The sequence below is a fragment of the Chanos chanos genome, chromosome 3 (genome assembly GCF_902362185.1).
Source record: "Chanos chanos chromosome 3, fChaCha1.1, whole genome shotgun sequence".
NCBI lineage: Eukaryota > Metazoa > Chordata > Actinopteri > Gonorynchiformes > Chanidae > Chanos > Chanos chanos.
This window is the reverse complement of record NC_044497.1, coordinates 57,743,326-57,764,177: the sequence shown is the minus strand read 5'-3', so window position 1 is coordinate 57,764,177 and position 20,852 is coordinate 57,743,326. Positions and strand designations below refer to the sequence as shown.

The 20,852-nt window shown below is 43.2% G+C and overlaps 2 protein-coding genes across 2 annotated transcripts in view; both read left to right on the top strand.

The window, feature by feature from the left end:
- The window catches only part of ssbp2b (single stranded DNA binding protein 2b), a 53,932-nt gene extending 38,600 nt beyond the window's left edge, over positions 1-15,332 (top strand). The window contains exons 6-17 of the mRNA XM_030767362.1: positions 9,811-9,870; positions 10,164-10,230; positions 10,324-10,394; positions 10,534-10,601; positions 10,881-10,926; positions 11,211-11,246; positions 11,597-11,645; positions 11,741-11,811; positions 11,916-11,994; positions 13,565-13,593; positions 13,999-14,097; positions 15,190-15,332. Of these exons, the coding sequence (XP_030623222.1) occupies positions 9,811-9,870; positions 10,164-10,230; positions 10,324-10,394; positions 10,534-10,601; positions 10,881-10,926; positions 11,211-11,246; positions 11,597-11,645; positions 11,741-11,811; positions 11,916-11,994; positions 13,565-13,593; positions 13,999-14,097; positions 15,190-15,219 (705 nt within the window). The 3' untranslated portion in view covers positions 15,220-15,332. The remainder of the gene's footprint in view (positions 1-9,810; positions 9,871-10,163; positions 10,231-10,323; positions 10,395-10,533; positions 10,602-10,880; positions 10,927-11,210; positions 11,247-11,596; positions 11,646-11,740; positions 11,812-11,915; positions 11,995-13,564; positions 13,594-13,998; positions 14,098-15,189) is intronic.
- Positions 15,333-19,522: 4,190 nt separating this feature from the next.
- acot12 (acyl-CoA thioesterase 12) overlaps positions 19,523-20,852 on the top strand; it is a gene marked incomplete at its 5' end in the record, with an annotated part of 9,572 nt that continues 8,242 nt past the window's right edge. The window contains one exon of the mRNA XM_030768132.1: positions 19,523-20,003. Within this exon, the coding sequence (XP_030623992.1) occupies positions 19,523-20,003 (481 nt within the window). The remainder of the gene's footprint in view (positions 20,004-20,852) is intronic.

Genomic DNA, 20,852 nt, shown 5'->3' with positions numbered 1-20,852 from the left:
AGGGTCATCTGAACAGAACCCTGTCAGTCAAAGGACAACCTATACTGTCTGAGACAACTTTATGTCTGACATTAGACAGAGTAAAATCAGTATTTTTAGATCAGTGATTCTGTATTGTTAGATCAGTGATACAGTATTGTTAGATCAGTGATTCTGTATTGTTAGATCAGTGATTCAGTATTGTTAGATCAGTGATTCTGTATTGTTAGATCTGTGATACAGTATTGTTAGATCAGTGATTCTGTATTGTTAGATCAGTGATACAGTATTGTTAGATCAGTGATGCTGTATTGTTAGATCAGTGATTCTGTATTGTTAGATCAGTGATTCTGTATTGTTAGATCAGTGATTCTGTATTGTTAGATCAGTGATACAGTATTGTTAGATCAGTGATTCTGTATTGTTAGATCAGTGATTCTGTATTGTTAGATCAGTGATACAGTATTGTTAGATCAGTGATGCAGTATCATTAGACCAGTGATGCTGTATTGTTAGATCAGTGATTCTGTATTGTTAGATCAGTGATTCTGTATTGTTAGGTCAGTGATGCTGTATTGTTAGGTCAGTGATTCTGTATTGTTAGATCAGTGATTCTGTATTGTTAGATCAGTGATTCTGTATTGTTAGATCAGTGATGCTGTATTGTTAGATCAGTGATTCTGTATTGTTAGGTCAGTGATGCTGTATTGTTAGGTCAGTGATTCTGTATTGTTAGATCAGTGATTCTGTATTGTTAGATCAGTGATACAGTATTGTTAGATCAGTGATGCAGTATCATTAGATCAGTGATGCTGTATTGTTAGATCAGTGATTCTGTATTGTTAGATGAGTGATTCAGTATTGTTAGATCAGTGATTCTGTATTGTTAGATCAGTGATACAGTATTGTTAGACCAGTGATTCTGTATTGTTAGATCAGTGATTCTGTATTGTTAGATCAGTGATTCTGTATTGTTAGATCAGTGATTCTGTATTGTTAGATCAGTGATTCTGTATTGTTAGATCAGTGATGCAGTATTGTTAGGTCAGTGATTCTGTATTGTTAGGTCAGTGATTCTGTATTGTTAGATGAGTGATTCAGTATTGTTAGATCAGTGATTCTGTATTGTTAGATCAGTTATTCTGTATTGTTAGATGAGTGATTCAGTATTGTTAGATCAGTGATTCTGTATTGTTAGATCAGTGATACAGTATTGTTAGACCAGTGATTCTGTATTGTTAGATCAGTGATTCTGTATTGTTAGATCAGTGATTCTGTATTGTTAGATCAGTGATTCTGTATTGTTAGACCAGTGATGCTGTATTGTTAGACCAGTGATGCTGTATTGTTAGATCAGTGATTCTGTATTGCTAGATCAGTGATTCTGTATTGTTAGGTCAGTGATGCTGTATTGTTAGGTCAGTGATTCTGTATTGTTAGATCAGTGATTCTGTATTGTTAGATCAGTGATACAGTATTGTTAGGTCAGTGATGCTGTATTGTTAGATCAGTGATACAGTATTGTTAGATCAGTGATTCTGTATTGTTAGATCAGTGATTCTGTATTGCTAGATCAGTGATTCTGTATTGTTAGATCAGTGATGCAGTATTGTTAGGTCAGTGATGCTGTATTGTTAGGTCAGTGATTCTGTATTGTTAGATCAGTGATTCTGTATTGTTAGACCAGTGATGCAGTAAGGAAGTAACGGTACACAAATGGATATAGTATCATGTCTGTATATCTGTGCTGCCAGAGGCCTCTACGCCCAAGCTCTTCACATTTCTCTGTGTAATATGAAAAGCATCCGTTTCCCTGTGTGTGAGATCAGGAGGCTGGTGTCTGGTGTCTGCCCAGTGAGCCGTTAATGGTGTGGATTAGTCAAATTATTGAGCAGGTCCACAGATCAGGGACCACGAGACCATTCCACTTGTGCAGATCCCACTGTTTTTACTGGGATCCATTGTTTCACTCAGGAACATGTGTTCAAGTTTATTTGTATAGTGCTTCTTACAATCAAAGTTGTCTCAAAGCAGCTTTACAGAGATCAGTGCCTAGACCCCCTAGTGAGTGAGCCCAAGGCAACAGTGGCAGAACTCCCTAATGGAGCGAATGGGAGGAAGAAACCTTGGGAGGAACCAAGACTCAGCAGGAGAAGCCTATCCTCCTCTGGCCAGTACATAAAATAGACATTCACAATGTAGAATGAGTCCCTGATAAACAGATTCAATGTTCTATACAATTATTTACAGTATAAAGTGTGTACAGTGATTTGTTTATAGCATAAAAGAGTTCATATGCAAGGTTCTAGGAGCTTTAGGTGGTATCAGATATGCATTAATTTGATAACCGAGCAGTGTTCATATCAGTAAGTTTGTCTTTAAGACCAGCTGAATAGTGGCTGAGAGCCATTAGCTTTGCCATAGTTAAAACTGAGATTTTGGCATGACTATAAAGGACAGGTTGTTCTTCGTTCACAGTCAGGTTGAGTCAGCATCACAGGTGGGCCGCTGGCTCAGAGCAGGGGTCTGCAGGAGGTCTGGGCAGGAGGGACAGGAGTATATAGGCCTCATTCTGGGAGCGGAGGCATGGGACTGGAACCCTGTAGACCTCAGAATGGAGACCCTGGTGTTGGGGCAGGGAAGTGAAGACAAAAGAAGAGTTGAAGCAAACTGAGGCGTGTGGTAGTTTTGTTTGAAGTGTTTTAGAATGGAATGAAGTGTTTTAGAATGGAATGAAGTGTTTTAGAATGGAATTGCTTCTGTTTCATGTGTGAACAAGAGTGTGTATATTTTGTGTTTAGCCCACTGCTTTTGAATTTGTTCTCACTTCCATGTGTCACCTGTTCCCTGCAGACATTTGAAACTTTGTCAAGCAACATCGAAACTGTGGTTAATATTTTCAGTATTCTAAACTCGACAGGTATCAAAGAGACAAGTTTTAGTAGCTTAAATACATTATTAATCTGTATGTCTCTAAGACCCTTGTGTCAATATGATAAATCAAATGTAATATCTTAGTCCATTTGCCAGGTTTTTTGGACATAATTTTTTGGACTGATAAACACAATATAACTTTCTTCGCCGCGTTAAGTGCCTCCCGTATTCTTGAACGCTGAGCTTGAGTGAGTTATTGACTAACCCTGATGGTTTAGGCCGACATGGTGTCTGGGTGCATGTGAATCCCATGGCGGGTTTTGTCTCTTTGATGTGGTTGTGCTGTAAAAACAGGAGGTTTGTTCTAGTTTCTTTGATATGCATGGCTGCAGTAAAGGGGAATTTGTGTTGGGGAGAAACCTGTGTTGAGGAGAGACCTGTGTTGAGGAGAGACCTGTGTTGAGGAGAGACCTGTGTTGAGGATAGATCTGTGTTGAGGAGAAACCTGTGTTGAGGAGAAACCTGTGTTGAGGATAGATCTGTGTTGAGGAGAAACCTGTGTTGGGAAGAAACCTGTGTTGAGGAGAAACCTGTGTTGAGGAGAGACCTGTGTTGAGGACAGACCTGTGTTGAGGATAGATCTGTGTTGAGGAGAAACCTGTGTTGGGGATAAACCTGTGTTGAGGAGAAACCTGTGTTGGGGATAAATCTGTGTTGAGGATAGACCTGTGTTGAGGAGAAACCTGTGTTGAGGAGAGACCTGTGTTGAGGAGAAACCTGTGTTGAGGATAGACCTGTGTTGAGGAGAAACCTGTGTTGGGGATAAACCTGTGTTGAGGATAGACCTGTGTTGAGGAGAAACCTGTGTTGAGGATAGACCTGTGTTGAGGAGAAACCTGTGTTGGGGATAAACCTGTGTTGGGGATAAACCTGTGTTGAGGAGAGACCTGTGTTGAGGAGAAACCTGTGTTGAGGAGAAACCTGTGTAGGGGATAAATCTGTGTTGAGGAGAGACCTGTGTTGAGGAGAGACCTGTGTTGAGGAGAAACCTGTGTTGGGGATAAACCTGTGTTGAGGAGAAACCTGTGTTGGGGATAAACCTGTGTTGAGGAGAAACCTGTGTTGAGGATAGACCTGTGTTGAGGAGAAACCTGTGTTGAGGATAGACCTGTGTAGGGGATAAAGCAGTGTGGGGTAGCTGTGATGGTAGAATAACTGCAGATGTATTATTTAAGGAGTTCTCTCTCTCCCTTTCACTCCCTTTTGCTCCGTCCTGTGTCTCTCCCCTCCATCCAGAGAGCACTGAGGTGTGTCATATTGCTCCAGTTCTTGGCAGTCCCCTGGGAGGGCCTGTTGTACCCGGAGCTCAGAGAGAAATACCTCAGTCCCAGCTGGCCCTTGGCTTCCAATACACTTTACATTAAAAAACACACATACTTTACATTACATTACTGCAGCCCCCCGTAAAACACACATACATTACATTACATTACTGCAGCCCCCCGTAAAACACACCCTAACCCTAACCCTAACCCTAACACATACTTTACATTACATTACTGCAGCCCCCCGTAAAACACACCCTAACCCTAACCCTAACACATACTTTACATTATTACTCTCCTCCGTAAAACACACATACTTTACATTATTACTGCAGCCCCCCGTAAAACACACATACTTTTCACTGTTACTCTCCTCCGTAAAACACACATACTTTACATTATTACTCTCCCCGTAAAACACACATACTTTACATTATTACTCTCCTCCGTAAAACACACATACTTTACATTATTACTCTCCCCGTAAAACACACATACTTTACATTGTTACTCTCCTCCGTAAAACACACATACTTTACATTATTGTATTTATTCTAAATGTAGGATTTGTACTTGTTCCAAATGCAAGGTTAATACTAACTCTAAATTCAGAACAAGTGTGCATTTTTTATTAGGTGTTAACTCTCATTCTGAGTGTAGGGTTAGTATTTATTCTGAGTGTGGGGTTAGTATTCATTCTGAGTGCGGGGTTAGTAGTAGAGTGTGATTTTGATATTCATTTTAAATATAGGGTTAGTACTCAGTCTATATTTAGGGTTACTAATCATTGTTGTTTGTGTCAAAAGCTCCATTCATTTTGACAGAGACTTGTGTTGAACTGTAGAATGTGAGGGGTTAACTTTGATAGGCCAAGATGTATGTTAAGCGTTAACTGTGATAGGCTGAGATGTATGTGAAGGGCTAACTGTGATAGGCTGAGATGTATGTGAAGGGCTGACTGTGATAGGCCGAGATGTATGTGAAGGGTTAACTGTGATAGGCTGAGATGTATGTGAAGGGTTGATTGTGATAGGCTGAGATGTATGTGAAGGGCTGACTGTGATAGGCTGAAATGTATGTGAAGGGTTATCTTTGATAGGCTGAGATGTATGTGAGGGTTTAACTGTGATAGGCTGAGATGTATTTGAAGGGCTGACTGTGATAGGCTGAGATGTGTGTGAGGGGTTAACTGTGATAGGCTGAGATGTATGTGAAGGGTTGACTGTGATAGGCTGAGATGTATGCGAAGGGCTGACTGTCATAGGCTGAAATGTATGTGAAGGGCTGACTATGATAGGCTGAGATGTGTGTGAGGGGTTAACTGTGATAGGCTGAGATGTATGTGAAGGGTTGACTGTGATAGGCTGAGATGTATGCGAAGGGCTGACTGTAATAGGCTGAGATGTATGTGAAGGGCTGACTGTGATAGGCTGAGATGTGTGTGAGGGGTTAACTGTGATAGGCTGAGATGTATGTGAAGGGCTGACTGTGATAGGCTGAGATGTATGTGAAGGGCTGACTGTGATAGGCTGAGATGTATGTGAAGGGCTGACTGTGATAGGCTGAGATGTATGTGAAGGGCTGACTGTGATAGGCTGAGATGTATTCTGAAGAACTTGATGGCTGTGCCGTAATGTGACCTATTATGTTAGTATACTCAACATTATATGAGTTACTCATACCAAAGTTTGTTTATTAGTTATTTAAAATTATGCTATTTCAGACCACTGTCCTCAGTCTCTGTTGTAGCCCTTGTGATGTCGGCCACCGTGTCCATTTCCCTGACTGTAACATGAGACTCATAACTCGTCCCTGATTCCATTACTGTGCTTATCAGAGAAAGTAAAGAGTCTTTTCTGCTCAGAAAAGGGAAAGTGGCCTGAACCACGTGGTGTCTGTAGATTCAGGAGACTGTGTCGTGTCTGTAGATTCAGGAGACTGTGTCGTGTCTGTAGATTCAGTAGACTGTGTCGTGTCTGTAGATTCAGGAGACTGTGTTGTGTCTGTAGATTCAGTAGACTGTCGTGTCTGTAGATTCAGTAGACTGTCGTGTCTGTAGATTCAGTAGACTGTGTTGTGTCTGTAGATTCAGTAGACTGTGTTGTGTCTGTAGATTCAGGAGACTGTGTTGTGTCTGTAGATTCAGTAGACTGTGTTGTGTCTGTAGATTCAGGAGACTGTGTTGTGTCTGTAGATTCAGTAGACTGTGTGGTGTCTGTAGATTCAGTAGACTGTGTTGTGTCTGTAGATTCAGTAGACTGTGTCGTGTCTGTAGATTCAGGAGACTGTGTCGTGTCTGTAGATTCAGTAGACTGTCGTGTCTGTAGATTCAGTAGACTGTCGTGTCTGTAGATTCAGTAGACTGTGTTGTGTCTGTAGATTCAGTAGACTGTGTTGTGTCTGTAGATTCAGGAGACTGTGTTGTGTCTGTAGATTCAGGAGACTGTGTCGTGTCTGTAGATTCAGTAGACTGTGTCGTGTCTGTAGATTCAGTAGACTGTGTTGTGTCTGTATATTCAGGAGACTGTGTTGTGTCTGTATATTCAGGAGACTGTGTTGTGGCTGTAGATTCAGTAGACTGTGTGGTGTCTGTAGATTCAGGAGACTGTGTTGTGTCTGTAGATTCAGTAGACTGTGTTGTGTCTGTAGATTCAGGAGACTGTGTCGTGTCTGTAGATTCAGGAGACTGTGTTGTGTCTGTAGATTCAGTAGACTGTGTTGTGGCTGTAGATTCAGGAGACTGTGTCGTGTCTGTAGATTCAGGAGACTGTGTTGTGGCTGTAGATTCAGGAGACTGTGTTGTGGCTGTAGATTCAGGAGACTGTGGTGTGCGCTTTATGCTCAGGGAGTAAACAGACTGGTGAATGGATTCTACAGGAGAAAACTCCAGCAGCCTTAGTGTGTCCATGTCTAATGTGGTTGCCAGTCAGTATCCAAGCTTTAACTACAAAGAGTAAGACAGGGTCCATGGATATAATCAGAAACTCTTTTCCGTATGGGGTTAGTTTGGGAAGGCAGTTGTCTTTGTCATGCAAGGTCTGCATTTGAATGGCAGAGCCATTGTCTCCTGCTTTTCTCTGTGCAAGAGCGCCCTCTGCAGGTCTGACACAAATGAGCAGTCAGTGAGCCACTCACCCTTACAGTTTGCTGTTGGTTTATGACAGTCCAAACAGCCATCTTTTTTGTTTTCTCTGTGTTATTTTCACGATCACCTAATGAAGCCATTATGTTTGTTTACACCACGTTGAGTTATTAGAATATGACACGCTGGTGGCTCTGTTTGCCGGTTTGACGGGAACACTTCTAAAAACACGTGTGACTGACGTTTGGATGTGTTTCTTCTGAGCTCTCTTTGTCGTTGAAAGGTCAGTAATGGAATTTTCCAGAATGTGCTGGAAGGCTAAATGATATGATTGACTTTTTTGGCCCATTGATGGTTTGGCTCTGTGCTATGGTAACACAGTAGATCAGAGGGCCTTTTGGTCTTATTGATGGTTTGGCTCTGTGCTCTGGTAACACAGTAGACCAGAGGGCCTTTTGGTCTTATTGATTTGCCCCAGATTTGATCATTCTCTGACAATCATCTGCTTTCACTCTTAATTTAATCCTCTTTAATCCCGTTTGTCACACTAGATTTCACGGATTTCATTCGGTCGGTAGAGGAGGACTTTGGACTGCCGTAGACTGTCGGTATTTTTATTTGAACCATTACACGTCATATGTTCACCTCACAGTCCAGGCGTCGGAGCAAAGATCCAGAACATTCTCTGGTGATTCCACAACCTCAAACACAGCACAATGAAGCGTGCAGTTCAGCGTTTTACACGTTCAATTTTACAAGCAGTGTTTGGCCACAGTGGGGAGTGGTCAGCTCTGAATGTTTCCCAAAGCTGATTGGATGTAACATGATGAGTGTGTTTTGGCAAGGGAGTGGGGCAGTGCTGCCTGATCTCAGTACGCGCTCAGTGAGCTCAGTACCTTCTCAATGTGTTCAGTACACTCTCAGTGTGTTAAGTACCTAAAGTGTATTAAGTACTTTCTCAGTGTGTTCAGTGCTCTCAGTGTGCTCTCTGGAACTCACACACACACCACGTTCATCATGAGGAAGACCCAGGTGTCACTACTATGCAGAATGGGCATAGAGCCAAGTAGAATAGATTTAAGCAAGTAGAATTGAGAGTTTCACTCTCGGGTTAGATCAACTTTTCTAGTGAACAGTGGTCTGGTGTTGAATCATATTATCTTTTTCTGGTAAATTTGTTGAATCAATACAAATTCAGCAGTCCTCGCGCTTCTATGTGTACAGACACACAGTGCCATGAGCAGCTGTAGACCTGGGGTTATTTTTAGACAGTTCAGTGCATGAATAATGCTCTATGCTGCCTCCAGATTCCATGGCTGGTGTGTCTGGCTCTCAGGACTTGGCCTCGGCCATGTTGTTTCCTCTGTTGAAGATGAGCAGGGAGAATGAGCTGACTGAATCCGTGTCCAAACTGCAGGTGCTGAGTGCACAGAGATCTTGGTGTTCACCTCTGCGATGTCTGCTGACCTCATTCATCAATTACTGAGGCAGACAAATGCAGCCCTTTCACCCCAGTTCACAACTAATCACAGAACGGCTGGCCTGGGTCTGAGCCTGTGTGTATGAACAGAACCGTTCTCCTCACCCGCCATTCAGAACCACTCTCACCTGCAGTCTCTCATTCCACTGCACACCTGTCTGTCTGTGGTCTCTGGTTTCTCACCTGCCACACCTGACCTCCCAACACTGTCATATACCTCAAATCCCAAGGGACAGACATAAAGTCCTGTCAGTGTGTGTGATGTTGTAATTACAGGACGTCTGTAACAAGAGGCCTGGGCTCTGAGGTCTATACTGAAAACTTAATAGAAGGACCCCTATTAATAGGACATACAGGCACACACACTTACACACATACACACACACACACTTACACACACACACACACACACACACACACACACACACACAGAAATACACAGATATACACAGAAACACACACACACACACACAGAAATGCACAGAAACACATCTCAGATTAAAATGAAAGAAGCCTAATCAGGATCCAGATGACATGTGTATGTATAATCATGCATGCTAACAGTACACCAAATGAAACGTTTATATATAGTCATCCATGTTAACAGTAAACCAAATGACACGTTTATATATAGTCATCCATGTTAACAGTAAACCAAATGACACGTTTATATATAGTCATCCATGTTAACAGTAAACCAAATGACACGTTTATATATAGTCATCCATGTTAACAGTAAACCAAATGACACTTGCATATATGATCACGCATGTTAACAGTACATTAAATGACACGTGTATGTATAATCACACTTGCTAACAGTAAACCAAATGACACGTGCATATATATAGTCAAGCAGTAAACCAGTTGACACATGTGTACATGTAGCACACAGGCTGATCTGTAGATGGGACAGAGGCAGGCAAATAGATCTAATGAATGATTAGCTCACTGTTGGCAGACAGATGTGTTACACCACCAGAGGCGCAGAAGAACTCCGTCTGTAACGGTTTTCCCGTGAATTTATCTGCATGTTAATTTTCTATTACTTTTGTCCTCTCTCTCCTTAGCCATTTATGTCTCCACGTTACCCCGGTGGACCGCGACCCCCACTCAGAATACCCAATCAGGTACTGCTCCAAAACACACCTCACCAAGCTCCTCATAGATCAGAATACCCAATCAGGTACTGCTCCCCACTCAGAATACCCAATCAGGTACTGCTCCCCACTCAGAATACCCAATCAGGTACTGCTCCCCACTCAGAATACCCAATCAGGTACTGCTCCAAAGCACACCTCACCAAGCTCCTCATAGATGAATCTTTCGACCAAACACACTGGACATATAAGAGTGGCACAGGCTTTTTCTAGCCCTGCTGTGTTTGAGTTTGAAGTTTCTGAAAAGTGTTTGGTTGGTCTAGGCTCTGGGAGGAGTCCCCGGGAACCAGCCACTGTTGCCCAGTGGTATGGATCCATCTCGACAGCAAGGTGAGTTTGGGCTCTTCTCTTTGAATTATTACCATCGGAGGTCATAGGTCAAAGCTTCCTCCGACTCTTTCTAACCAGAGCATCTCATAACAGGCCATCCAAATATGGGAGGTGCCATGCAGAGGATGACTCCTCCCAGAGGGGTGGTGCCTCTTGGACCACAGGTATGGAGAATGGCTCATTGGCTTTAGGCCCTGTCAGTCAGGCACGGCCAGGCACTGAGACCACAGAGGAGTGTGATTTGAGGCCTCTGTGAGTGTTGTGTATTCTAAGGTGTGTGTTCTCTCTTGGTTTCTGTCCCAGGGTTATGGGGGAGGGATGAGGCCCCCACTCAATGCCCTGGGTGGTCCAGGGATGCCTGGGATGAACATGTGAGCACTCAATCACTCATCATCATCGCTATTATTATTATTATTATTATTATTGTTATTGTTATTGTTATTGTTAATATTATAATTAGAGCACTCAATCACTCATCATCATCGCTATTATTATTATTATTATGATTATGATTATTATTATTATTATTGTTATTATTATAATTAGAGCACTCAGTCACCAGCAGAATACTTATCATCATCATCATCATTTTGATGCGCACACACACACACACACTTATTTATTTATTTATTTATTTATTTATTTTGCAGGGGTCCTGGAGGCAGACCTTGGCCAAATCCCCCCAATGCCAACTCTGTAAGTGAGAATCTCATTTCCCATTGGTTATAAACACAAGGGTTTTTCAGCAAATGTATTTCCAAATCTGCCTACATTTTGTTGACATTCTGTTTTCTCTCTCTGTATGTCTCTCTCTCTCTCTCGCTCTCTCGCTCTCTCGCTCTCTCTCTCGCTCTCTCTCTCTCTCTCTCTCTCTCTCTCTCGCTCTCTCGCTCTCTCGCTCTCTCTCTCGCTCTCTCTCTCTCTCTCTCTCTCTCTCTCTCTCTCTCTCTCTCTCTCTCCGTCTTGTCTCTGGTGTTAAGATTCCTTACTCCTCTGCCTCTCCAGGGAGCTACGTGGTAGGTAACACAGGTTTTAACACAGGTAACACAGTTTTAACACAGGTAACACAGTTGTTTTCATTCAGTCTGACTGAGTTTCTCAGACTACAGGCATGATGACTGTGGTCAACATCTCAGTACTTGACCAATATCAGGTTTTATGTTTCCGTCTGGAGAGGACAACCTACGCTTACACTCTGGGCTTCATTTGTCAGTAGTATGTCCAATGACGGCCGCAGAGCCACAAATCACTCCGAATAAGTAAGCACAGGGCAGTGCACAATGCATGACGCTGACCACAGCAAGGGTCTCAGAGAAAACCAGACAACACAGACACAGGGTTTCACTGTCTGTTCTTCTCCTCTCAGGGTCCACCTGGGGGGCCTCCGGGAACTCCCATCATGCCCAGTCCAGCAGGTAGGACCACTGGGGTTCAGCGCGCCTCGGTTTACACATATAGGAGAGAGTTCTGAAAATATTTAAAACCTCTGTATATTTTTTCTGTCCTCCAGACTCAACAAACTCGGGAGAGAACATGTATACCATGATCAGCTCTGTCCCTCCTGGAGGAAACCGACAGTCTGTGAGTGTTAATACCACTGCATAGCCACTGTGCATATAAACACAATATGATCTGTTAATTAGGGCTTACAGAGAGTGTGTGTGTGTGTGTGTGTTTATTCTCAGTTCCCTATGGGTCCCGGAGGAGAAGGTCCGATGGGCAGTATGGGTAATATGGAAGCTCATCATATGAACGGATCACTAGGTAACAGGACCAGCCGAAAACACAAGCTCTCTGCCCCTCTACCCATGCTCCCTCTGTAAAGTCTGTCAACAAAGTCATACACTTACACTTACACATACACTTACACATACACTTACACATACACATACACATACACTTACACATACACATACACATACACATACACTTACACATACACTTACACATACACTTACACATACACATACACATACACTTACACATACACTTACACATACACTTACACTTACACATACACTTACACATACACATACACATACACATACACTTACACATACACATACACATACACATACACATACACTTACACATACACTTACACATACACATACACTTACACATACACTTACACATACACATACACTTACACATACACATACACATACACTTACACATACACTTACACATACACATACACTTACACATACACATACACATACACATACACTTACACATACACTTACACATACACATACACATACACATACACTTACACATACACATACACTTACACATACACATACACATACACTTACACATACACATACACTTACACATACACATACACTTACACATACACATACACTTACACATACACATACACATACACTTACACATACACATACACTTACACATACACATACACTTACACATACACATACACTTACACATACACATACACATACACATATACATACACATACACATACACATTCACTTACACATACACATACACTTACACTTACACTTACACATACACATACACATACACATACACATACACATACACATACACTTACACATACACACATAAACACACGCACACGCACACGCACACACACATACACATACACATACACATACACATACACTTACACATACACTTACACATACACACATAAACACACGCACACGCACACACACATACACATACACATACACATACACTTACACATACACATACACATACACATATACATACACATACACATACACTTACACATACACACATAAACACACGCACACGCACACACACATACACATACACATACACATACACATACACATACACTTACACATACACTTACACATACACACATAAACACACGCACACGCACACACACATACACATACACATACACATACACATACACTTACACATACACACATAAACACACGCACACGCACACACACATACACATACACATACACATACACTTACACATACACTTACACATACACTTACACATACACATACACTTACACATACACTTACACATACACACATAAACACACGCACACGCACACACACATACACATACACATACACTTACCTTTATTCATTTGGCAGATGCTTTTAGGCAGACAGAACTATCACATCGGTCTGCATTTTAAAACGAGTCCCATGTCTTCATTCAGTTCACTCAGGTCTTCATTTGTGTTGTTGATTAGAGAAAGCTGAAGGCATCAGGTTTAAAATGGGTTTAGACTTTTCCTCTCTCTAACCCTAACCCTAACCCTAACCCTAACCCTAACCCTCTCTCTTCCTCAGGATCAGCAGACATGGAGAGCATGCCCAAGGTAAGAATGCTGTTGGGCATTGTTGTAGTTGAGTTGGCACAGCTTGCATGGTTGGCGTGACTGGCATGATTGGTAGTGTTGATGTGGTTGGTGGTGTTGGATTGATGTGGTTGATGTTTGTGGTGTTGTTGGTATTTATGGTGTTGATGTGGTTGGAGTTGTTGGGTTGATGTGGGTGGTGTTGTTGGTATGGTGGGTGTTTGTGGTGTTGATGTGGGTGGTGTTGGTGGTGTTGTTGGTATGGTGGGTGTTTGTGGTGTTGATGTGGCTGGTGTTGATGGTGTTGTTGGTATGGTGGGTGTTTGTGGTGTTGATGTGGCTGGTGTTGGTGGTGTTTGTGGTGTTAAGGTGGTTGGTGTTGGTGGTGTTGGTTCAGTGGTTGAAACATTGTCTTCTCATCCACAGAATTCTCCAGGGAGTCTGAGCATGAGTAACCAGCCAGGGACCCCCAGGGACGACGCAGAGATGGCCGGCAGTTTTCTCAACCCCTTTCAGAATGAGAGTGTATGTGTCATATCATCTGTGCCTCACTCTCACGCACACGCACACGCACACGCACACGCACACACACACACACATGCACGCACCCATACACACACACGCACACACACACGCACACATATACACGCACACGTACACACACATACGCGCACACACACACACGCACACATACACACGCACACGTACACACACACGCACACATACACGCACACATACACACACACGCACGCACGCACACACACACATACATGTTTTACTATTTAAATCTCTCAACTCTATTTGACTCTGTTATCTTTGGCTAAAGAATAGGGCAAGCAGAAACCTTATGTGTTTCATATGTGAGTGTCTGTACATGTGTTTCATATGTGAATGTCTGTACATGTGTTTCATATGTGAATGTCTACATGTGTTTCATATGTGAGTGTCTGTACATGTATTTCATATGTGAATGTCTGTACATGTGTTTCATATGTGAGTGTCTGTACGTGTGTTTCATATGTGAGTGTCTGTACATGTGTTTCATATGTGAGTGTCTACATGTGTTTCATATGTGAGTGTCTGTACATGTGTTTCATATGTGAGTGTCTGTACATGTGTTTCATATGTGAATGTCTACATGTGTTTCATATGTGAATGTCTGTACGTGTGTTTCATATGTGAGTGTCTGTACATGTGTTTCATATGTGAGTGTCCGTACATGTGTTTCATATGTGAGTGTCTGTACATGTGTTTCATATGTGAATGTCTACATGTGTTTCATATGTGAATGTCTGTACGTGTGTTTCATATGTGAGTGTCTGTACGTGTGATTCATATGTGAGTGTCTACATGTGTTTCATATGTGAGTGTCTGTACGTGTGTTTCATATGTGAATGTCTGTACGTGTGTTTCATATGTGAATGTCTGTATGTGTGTTTCATATGTGAATGTCTACATGTGTTTCATATGTGAATGTCTGTACATGTGTTTCATATGTGAATGTCCACATGTGTTTCATATGTGAATGTCTGTACATGTGTTTCATATGTGAGTGTCTTGTCTTTTGGTCATGGAGAAGGTGGGCTCACAGCCTTTCTCTGTCTCTCCTCTCTGCAGTATTCTCCAAACATGAGTATGAGTGTGTGAGCGGGTGTGTTCAGCGGAGCCCACGTGTGGAGCCAAGCGTGAGACCGTGAGACCGTGAATCCGTGCGCTGTAGCCAGAACCTCTTCTGCTCTGTGAAGAACATGGGTCCAAGCTTGTCCTTTTCTCTCCCCTGGTTTTTTTTTTATCATCTTTTCACCTCTTCAGCTGTGTCAGACTGAGAGACTGCTACAAGTCACACAGATGAGAAAAAAAACAAACACAAGTCAACGATATGTCTATATTTATATCTCTGTGTATATATGTGAGTGTACAATCAAATTTACATGTGCATGTGTATACAAATGGAAACATTATGACTTGATCCCTGAATGTCTGGGGAAGAAGGACTGCGTGTGTCTTTTTCAAACCAGTGAAGGCTGAGCGAACGCCCCCCGTCTTTTCCCACGTCCATGGCTCTGTCGGATGGAAGACATAACACACTGTGTGTGATTCTGTGTGTGTGTGTGTGTGTGTGTGTGTGTGTGTGTGTGTGTGTGAGCTGGCATAAGGGCGGAGAAAAGGGTGTTTAGCCAGGAAAAGACAGAGAGGTAAAGACTGTCAAAAAAGGGCCAGACAGAGAGAAAGAGAGAGCGAAAGAAAGAGAGAGTGAGAATTTGTCTTAATTAAAGGAACAAAGTGTCTGATTGTTCTTCAGTGACTATTTCTCTGTAATTTAAGGATTTTGAGCAGAGACCCAGGTCACAGTGGATCCAACACCCTCTCTCTCTGTTCAAATCACTCATAACCCTAACCCTAACACCAAAACCCCCCAAACCCCTCATAACCCTAACACCAAAACCCCCAAACCCCTCATAACCCTAACCCTAACACCAAAACCCCCAAACCCCTCATAACCCTAACACCAAAACCCCCAAACCCCTCATAACCCTAACCCTAACACCAAAACCCCCAAACCCCTCATAACCCTTACCCTAACACCAAAACCCCCAAACCCCTCATAACCCTAACCCTAACACCAAAACCCCCAAACCCCTCATAACCCTAACACCAAAACCCCCAAACCCCTCATAACCCTAACCCTAACACCAAAACCCCCAAACCCCTCATAACCCTAACCCTAACACCAAAACCCCCAAACCCCTCATAACCCTAACCCTAACACCAAAACCCCCAAACCCCTCATAACCCTAACCCTAACACCAAAACCCCCAAACCCCTCATAACCCTAACCCTAACACCAAAACCCCCAAACCCCTCATAACCCTTACCCTAACACCAAAACCCCCAAACCCCTCATAACCCTAACCCTAACACCAAAACCCCCAAACCCCTCATAACCCTAACCCTAACACCAAAACCCCCAAACCCCTCAGCCCAAACACAGCACCCTCCACCTCTCCACTGACAGACTGAGCACATGCCAGAGGAGCAGTGCTGGGCTTCCGTTGTGTGTGTGAGAACGTGTGTGAGAACGTGTGTGAGAACGTGTGTGAGAACGTGTGAGAGAACGTGTGTGAGAACGTGTGTGAGAACGTGTGTGAGAACGTGTGAGAGAACGTGTGTGAGAACGTGTGTGAGAACGTGCGTGAGAACGTGTGTGAGAACGTGTGTGAGAACGTGTGTGAGAACGTGCGTGAGAACGTGTGTGAGAATGTGTGTGAGAACGTGTGTGAGAACGTGTGTGAGAACGTGTGTGTGAGAACGTGCGTGAGAACGTGTGTGAGAATGTGTGTGAGAACATGTGTGAGAACGTGCGTGAGAACGTGCGTGAGAACGTGTGTGAGAACGTGTGTGAGAACGTGTGTGAAGTGCATTCGGTGGAGTCATCCTGCTCTGCCTCAGCCTCACTCCTCACGCTGCCGACGAAGAACACTCATCACAAAACGGGAAAATCCGTTAAGTTCAACAGTGCCCCCGGCAGGATGGAGCCCGGACGGAAGAGCGCCCCTCAGACGAGTTGAACGAGCGATTTTTGTTTTCCCATCGCTGGGTACAGGAGCGGTCCTTCCCTCTCACGACAAATGTGTCTCTCTTATTTCCGGAAACATTACAGGTGGTCCTCACTGCATATCTGAACACATCCTGCCGGTCCTTTTTTTCATCGTCTGAGTGTGCGTGTGCAGGGTCAGGGTCAGGGTCAGGGTCAGGGTCAGGGTTACAGTGATGTGTAAACTATAGAGGGTTCTTCCCCTGACTTAACAGATGATTTCACTGCATCTCTGTCTCCTTATTTATACAGCGGTCATTGGCTCACCCGGAAAAACTGTGATTTTTTCATTATTATTATTATTATTATTATTACTATTATTACTATTATTATGACTATTATTATTATTGTCCAGATTTATACGCACCATGCATATGTGTTTTTCTAGCTTGGGGATGTGACTCATCTGTGTTTCTGTGAATTATTTAAGAGTTATTCTGTACAGATCGTCAGACGTTTTTTAGTGTTATTTGTAAAAACGTGTATTTTTTTCCCTAAATTTGGTCCACTGATGAGGGGGGTCCATGTAAAAGTGTAAACCTTGGCTCTTTTTTTCGTTTCTGAATTGTTTGATGGTTCATTTCATTTTGTGAAGTGTTCATTTTCTACCTTGTGTTGGCTTTTGTACATACACAGAGAAGTTTGGGATATACTGTACTATGATAAAGCTTCTCGAACCCTGTTCACCTCTGCACTCATCATTCTTATCATCTAATCGTGTGTATGTGTGTGTGTGTGTGTGTCTGTGTCTGTGTGTGTGTGTGTGTCTGTGTGTGTGTGTGTTTAGTTACTATACATACATTTTTCTGGTTGATTTTGATTTATCTTAAAAATGTCTGACTCAGACCAAAGTCTCATTTACCAAAGAACATTAGAGTCAGTCATCAGTCCATCTTCTGATCACTGAACAAACCATCCACCAATCAAAACACAGTAAAAAAAAACTATATCTCAAACCATTCACCAATCAAAACACAGACAGTAAAAAAAAACTATATGTCAAATCCTTCACCAATCAAAACACAGAAATAAAAACTATATATCAAACCATTCACCAGTCAAAACACAGACAGTAAAAAAACTATATATCAAACCATTCACCAATCAAAACACAGACAGTAAAAAAAAACTACATCAAAACACAGACACTTAAAAAAACGAAACAACAAAACACAGACACTTAAAAAAACGATACAACAAAACACAGACACTTAAAAAAAACCCAACAAAACACAAATGCTTGAAAATACTGTAAATCAAAACAAAGAGGCTTAAAAAAAGCAGACAGCAAACATCAACCATATCAACAACACCACGCGCTCTGTTGGCAAAGCCCTCGACATGACAGGAAATAAAAGTTAAAGTTAAAAAAAAAAGTTACATTTAATAACAGTCATATTAACAATAACAGTAACAACATAATTACATAACTAATCCTATGAAGAAGTTATCCTTTTGAATCTGTGATAGAAACAGCAGTTCTTCTGAACGTCTGTCATCCACTGAACGCTTGCTCAGGTCTCAACATCACTGTCACACCGAAAACACTGCTTGTCACACCGAAAACAAACAGTACCTCATGTCACTGTCTCTTGTAGAGAATGTTTATTGTTCTAAAGCTTTGTCAAGCTGTGTTATCTTTGTCAGTGTGTGCCCTGAGACCTCTGAAAGTCTGTATCACATAAATAAGGTGTCTGACTTACTCTCCTCTTGATCAGCACCTTACGATCTGGTTTGGATGAGACCGTTTTGCAGACTATCAGTGAACTTTATCTCTAGAGTAAAATGACCTGTCAGAATGTATGTGTGGTTACAGGCACAGTGTTTTACTGCCAAGCTTTTCTACGCAACCCGGGCGAAGAGTCAAGGTCTGGCAGTAGTAAACAAGAGTGTGGCCAGAAAATGTGTGTGTGTGCGTGTGTGTGTGTGTGTATGTGTGTGTGTGTGTTGTGTGTGTGTGTTTCTCTGCATGTGTGTTTGTCTGTGTGTGTGTGTGTGTGTGTGTGTGTGTGTGTGTGTGTGTGTGTGTGTGTGTGTGTGTGTGTGTGTATGTATGTCTGTGTGTGTGTGTGTTGTGCGTGTGTGTCTGCATGTCTGCGTGTGTGTTTGTCTGTGTGTGTGTGTTGTGTGTGTGTGTTTCTCTGTGTGTGTGTGTTTCTCTGTGTGTGTGTGTGTGTGTGTAAGAGGAGGCGTGACAGGGGTGTGACTCAGTGTATGACAGCCTACTCACGCAGTACTGGCATATGTTCACTTGCCATTTTCTCCAGCAACACTGAGCTCCTGGTCCTGACACCCACATCCTGCCCTGCAACTGATCGTCCCGTTCTGGCCGCCTGGATGTCAGCTGGCACGTGAAGCACCGGGGAAACAGGCCCAGTCACTGTCCTGAGTAAGGCCTTCAGTCAGACCACACCAGAACCTGCTCGTCAGACCACACCGGACCCTCCCCGTCAGGCCACACCGGACCCTGCCCATCAGACCACACCAGAACCTGCCCGTCAGACCACACCGGACCCTGCCCGTCAGGCCACACCGGACCCTGCCCATCAGACCACACCGGACCCTGCCCGTCAGGCCACACCGGACCCTGCCCATCAGACCACACCGGACCCTGCCCGTCAGACCACACCAGAACCTGCCCGTCAGGCCACACCAGAACCTGCCCATCAGGCCAGCCTGCCTCTGACTGTCTGTGCACAGGGGAACCAGAGCGGCATGCACAGCGCAGGGGAGGTGCAGATGTGCCAGCTGATCTTACCATGTCACTCCAACCAGCTGGGAGAGCTCAGCACCGGGCAGCTGCTGAAGTGGATGGACAGCACAGCCTGTCTGGCAGGTGAGTGGAGCCTGAAATCAGGTCTCATTCAGGCATATGAAAAAAGCACTGCAGAGTGACCCTGTGAATGGCCACTTATCAGCACAGTCTGGTGGAAAAAACAGGTAGGTAGATAGGTCAATAGATAGATAGATAGATATTGTTGTTTGGGTTCAGATTTCTTGTTAAAGAGAGAAACAGAGGTAATGTTCCTGACTGACAAATTTATCTTGTTTTTCAAATTCTTCTTCTTGTTCTTGCCTTTCTGCCATCTGTTCTCTATAAAAACAAAGTTGGCCACAGTGTTGGAAAGAATACCAGTACCGAACCCAGAAATAGAAACTTAACACTCTACAGAGCTGATGCCAGATCAGACCAGCTATGGCTATCACAAGCACCCCCCCTCCCCCTTTTCAAAACTACCTGCTTATTCCCCAAGGTCAAAGGTTATCACTCTGTTATCTGCCAATCAGAGATAGATTGCCAAGACAACAAGTCTCCATCAAGAACTTTGAACAAACACAGTAACAAACACATATTCACCTTTGACACACTCAACTGACAGGCCTTCAGTGACGCTCGTGTTGAGAGGAAGTGGGTTCATTTCGAGCTCTGAAGAAGACATGAATGATTTAGATTCGTCCCGTCTCAGAGCGAAGCCCTGGCCGCCTGTCCCTGGGTTCTGCCCCAGTTAAAAGACCGCATATACTGAGAACACCCAGACAGGACGGGGGGTTGGGGGGTGTTTGATCAGAGGGCAAGCAAGAGAGAGGGAGAGAGGATGAGAGAGAGACAGAGACAGAGAGGGAGAGAGAGAGAGACAGAGAGAGAGAGGGAGACAGAGAGAGAGAGGGAGAGAGAGAGAGAGAG